The 4,638-nt window shown below is 43.5% G+C and overlaps 1 protein-coding gene across 1 annotated transcript; it reads right to left on the bottom strand.

Moving 5' to 3' along the window:
* Positions 1-1,131: 1,131 nt before the first annotated feature.
* Positions 1,132-4,418, bottom strand: LOC104415439 (calcium-transporting ATPase 12, plasma membrane-type). The gene is given in 3 exon segments (XM_010026724.3): positions 1,132-2,840; positions 2,843-3,340; positions 3,343-4,418. Coding segments are annotated over 3 exon segments (3,081 nt in total). The 5' UTR covers positions 4,217-4,418.
* Between the last annotated feature and the right edge of the window lie 220 nt (positions 4,419-4,638).

Here is a 4,638-nt window from a genome sequence, read left to right as displayed (position 1 = left end):
TTTTCGAGTGATAAGCTTATCCCCAAATTAGGATTTTTTTTCTAATTTACAACCGCATATAATCTTTGATTCTATCTATAAGGCTTTAGATGGAATTGTTGATTCCATGAGTATCCTTAAAATTGATATTTTGATTTTTAAGGCATAGGATTAATTTGTTGATTTTATTCACGAAATTTCAAGTCGATGATTAGATGTTGGTTCTATATTTGAATCGATTGGATGATACCTTTATGGATTGAGTGGTTTGAATATTTTAATTGCTTTCCTTGTCTAAAAAATACAAAAAGATTGCATTGCATATCATGTAGATTAATTAGGTCATATTGCATGTTTAAATAGATTCTATATTGTTCAATATAAAATTCTAATTTAAATTAGGAATTAACACAGTTTAATACCTAAATTGAATTAGATATTATCCTTGTTCTAGATAGTTAATTTCCCTCATTTTTAATTACGAATTTTGATTATATAATATATCATGTGTATGTCATGTAGAGTATTAACATTTAATAATTGCCCGTCATTTGGCCATTTAGTTAAAATAGTGTGCCATCACTATAAGGGACTTGATTCGTCCCTCGCCATCTGCATCAAATAAAATTAGTTCTGTCGCGTGGGACCATTTGCTTTTGTTAATATAGTAAAGGAGAGATATGATGCAATAAAAGAACAGAAAGGGCCACCCTTGCATGAGCTTGAGGCATAAGTTTTTGGGATTTTACTGCCCCATTAAGAAGCTTGCTGAGAACTAGGAAATTTTTTCTTTAGTTTTCCTGTAGGATAACTTTTTGAATGCTAGTTCAGATATGAATGTTAAAGCAAGCATATAGCATGATCACCTGATTAATAACCTCATCTGGAAGATATTCCAAAATCAACAGTAGCATAGCAAGCAAGACCAAAGTACAAAGGTTGAAATAATGGATGGCAATAAACTGTTGATTTCATTCTGTAGACAAAGATAATTTGACACATCATCTAGGAAGATACTTACCATGCATAAAATCTAGAAAAAATACTTGCAATGCATAAAATCTAAAATTTAAAAAAATAGTTTCCTAAACCCTAACCATTTTTATAATAAAAGAAAAGTTTCTTTTCTCGGAGTTTAACATTGTGCTCGGTTCAGATGCTTTTTCTCTCGTGGGAAAAGAACAACTTTTTGCCTGAGACTGGAATCCACTTAACAAGCCAACCAATCGGCCAAGACAAAGCTGCGAGTCCGATGCAAGCACCCCATTGTCCCCAGTCCAGCCTCTCAGTGTTGGCAAACCTCTTTAGACACTCAACCATCACCACCTGAAGAATTATGGTCATACTAATGATGCCCAAGAACAACTTGTTCTTATGGATCCCTTTGAATACATTTTTCTCCTCCAGCTTCCTGGCATTAAATTCGTTGAAGACCTGGCAGAGGACGAAGCAGTTGAAAATAATTGTGTCCCTCACTTTCTTGTCCACCCCAAAAATGGAACTCCCCTTGAATTGTAGGGTCAGGAGGATGATAACTTGGTACAAAGCCTGAGATACGAGATTCCTCCACATGACTCTGCTTATAAGCGGCTCGGTTCGTCCAACAGGTGGCTTTAGCATGAGATCATTTGTAGGTTGCTCTGTCGCCAATGCCAAAGCTCCCAGGGTGTCCATAATCAAGTTCACCCAAAGAAGCTGGACAGCTGTCAAAGGGACATTGCCAGAAGAGACCGCAGCAACAAAGTTGATGACGAGTGCAGCCACATTCACAGTGAGCTGAAACTGGATGAACTTTTGAATGTTGTTGTAGACGCACCGCCCCCACCTCAGCACAGTCACCACGGAGGCAAAATTATCATCAAGGATGACGATATCTGAGCTCTCCTTTGCCACCTCAGTGCCTTGGATTCCCATGGAGAGGCCAATATCCGCTTCCTTTAGGGCTGGCGCGTCATTCGTGCCATCACCAGTGACTGCCACCACATGCCCTTTCTGCTTTAAGCACTGCACCATCAAAAGCTTATCAAATGGGGATGATCTAGCCATTACCCGGATTTTCTCGATTGCTGCCGCTCTCTGTTCAGGCGAGTAGTTGCGAAACTGCACGCCCTCCACTATGGCTTCATGTTCGAGATCTTCCTCCGGATTGAATATCCCGCATTCCAAGGCTATAGCTCTTGCAGTGTGCATGTTGTCTCCTGTGATCATCTTGATGTTCACCCCAGCGCTTCTACAAGACACCACTGCCCTTCTCACGCCTGGTCTGCATGGGTCCTTTATCCCCACTATCCCCAGCAATGTAAGCCCATCTTCCTCAAGTTTCCCATGAAATTGAGCAAGTGAGCCATCGAACTTTTTGTAGGCGAATGCGATGCAGCGCAGGCTTTTGTCTGCCATATTTTCAATTACTGTCCTGAAATCAGACCTTGCTTCATCAGTCATGACATTCACCATCCCACTTTGGCTATAATAATCTGAACACATTGCCAAGATCATCTCGGCAGCTCCCTTCCAGTGCATGTGAATTACCTGCTCTCCTCTCCTCCTCACAGCGACCCCACTTCTCTTTTTCTCAGAATTGAATGCCTCGACTTGGACTATCTCCCATTCTTGCTTCAGGTCGTCCATCGTCATACCCAATTTGGACACGCCCCAAGAAAGTATCGCCTTTTCAGTTGGGCTGCCTAAAATTTCAGGAACAGGTTCAGAAGGTCGCATGTGGACAGTACCTGTCGTGTTCAATCCGATTCCTTGTAGGAGGACTTCAACGATGCCGGTCGCTATTTCTTTGGATGCATCTACACTCACATGTTCTTTTCCCATACATAACTCTGTCACTCTCATCTCGTTTAACGTGAGAGTCCGGTTTTATCCGTGCAGATCGTTGTGGCAGAACCCATGGTTTCACAGGCGGAGAGCTTCCGGACCATGGCATTGTCACCCATCATGCGCTTCATGGAGTAGGCCAGTGTCAAAGTGACGGCCAAAGGCAAGCCCTCAGGTATAGCCACCACCACAATGGTCACTGCTGCAGCAACTATGCGCACAACAGCGTTCATCACGTCCCCCGACTTGGTCTTCCCGCTGGTGAATTCTCTGTTTCCGGCATCATCTTGGGTGTGTCCAGTGAAGTAGCGGATCATCGAGACGAGAAGTACCAGCATAGCCACCGACACCCCGACCTTCCCGATCAAGGAAGTCAACTTGTTTAGACGGGCTTGGAGCGGGGTCTCTTCATCTAAGTCACGGTTCACAGAGCTCATCATCTCTCCCCATGCAGTGTTCATGCCGACAGAAGCAACCATCATTCGACCGTAGCCGTCGATCACTTTGGTGCCCGAGAGCAAGAAAGGGTTCTCCTATCGACTTTGATGTGATCGCTTTCACCAGTCATGCTAGACTCGTCAACTCTCAGGGAATGGCCATCAACAAATAGCCCGTCAGCCGGAACCTGATCACCAATCTTGAGATACACGACATCGCCTACGACAATATCAAATATGGAGATTGGTTGCCTCCTGCCATCTCTTACAACCTCTACTCTAATGTTGCTGCTCTCTTTTGAAAGTTTCCGGAACTGCCTTCCTTGCTTATCGTTGCTGACAGCAGAGACAATGACGACCAGAAAGATGGCGATGATTATACTCCCACCATCATACCAACCTTCTTTAAGGCCGTGCTGTTTGATACCGAATGCTAAAGAGAGAACAGCGCATGCTATGAGAATGATTATGATCATGTCTTTGAACGCATCAAGCACAAAACTGAGAAAGCTCTTTGCCGGGGGCTTATTGTACTTATTCGCACCAAAAACATTGGTTCGGCGCATGAGGTCGGTTTCATCCCCACTCAAGCCATTTTCAAGATTTGTCATGAGAATTGAAGCGAGTCGTTTAACGCCACCAATTTGAGCAAGAGATTCAAAGCTTTTCTCTCTTACCAGGTTACTCAGGATCTTCGGACCGACGTCCCGAAGCGAAGGGCAATCTCCTTCACGTGGATTATCACTGCCCTCGAGGTTGACATTGATGGCAACGTAAGAGAGCGTCCGCAACAGGTCCGTCTTCTTCCCGAGGACTTGTTTCGACAGAGACTCGAGAGCCCTCATGAAGTATATGACCGTGAAAGCCAGGCGCCATCTCCGCCTGTGGATGATATTCGTCGGGCCATCGCCGCGGTCGAGCACTGCATCGGTTGCTGCTTCTTCGCTAGGTTGACGGAGCCTCAACGACGACATGGATGAACAACAGAGAGGGAGAAGACAAAAGGGTGTGCTTGGATCAGCAAAACGAGTCGGCTTCAGAGGATGAAGATTAGTATTAGGGAGTCAAAACACTGGTTGACTTGGGTGGAACAGATGCATTGGGTTATTAGATTATATAGTGCAGTGTAACAAGAATTTTTATTGCGCGAGAACTTCCTGGAAAGTTCACGGTAGCTTCTTGGATGACATTTCCACGAAGTTTTCGCAGATCTTAATCACAATTGCCCAAAATTAATGGGAATCTGCTTATGGTGCCGTTACAACTTTGGTAAATATCTAATATTGGATTTCAGTAATTATAACTCACCTTCTAAGAAATTACCACTGATTGAGTACTCACAAAAGGATTCAAAAAAAATCTGTTGCCCTTCTGAATTTCTTCAAAACCTTTAATG

This window comes from Eucalyptus grandis, chromosome 8 (assembly GCF_016545825.1).
Source record: "Eucalyptus grandis isolate ANBG69807.140 chromosome 8, ASM1654582v1, whole genome shotgun sequence".
NCBI lineage: Eukaryota > Viridiplantae > Streptophyta > Magnoliopsida > Myrtales > Myrtaceae > Eucalyptus > Eucalyptus grandis.
This window is presented reverse-complemented; position numbering and strand designations above follow the sequence as displayed.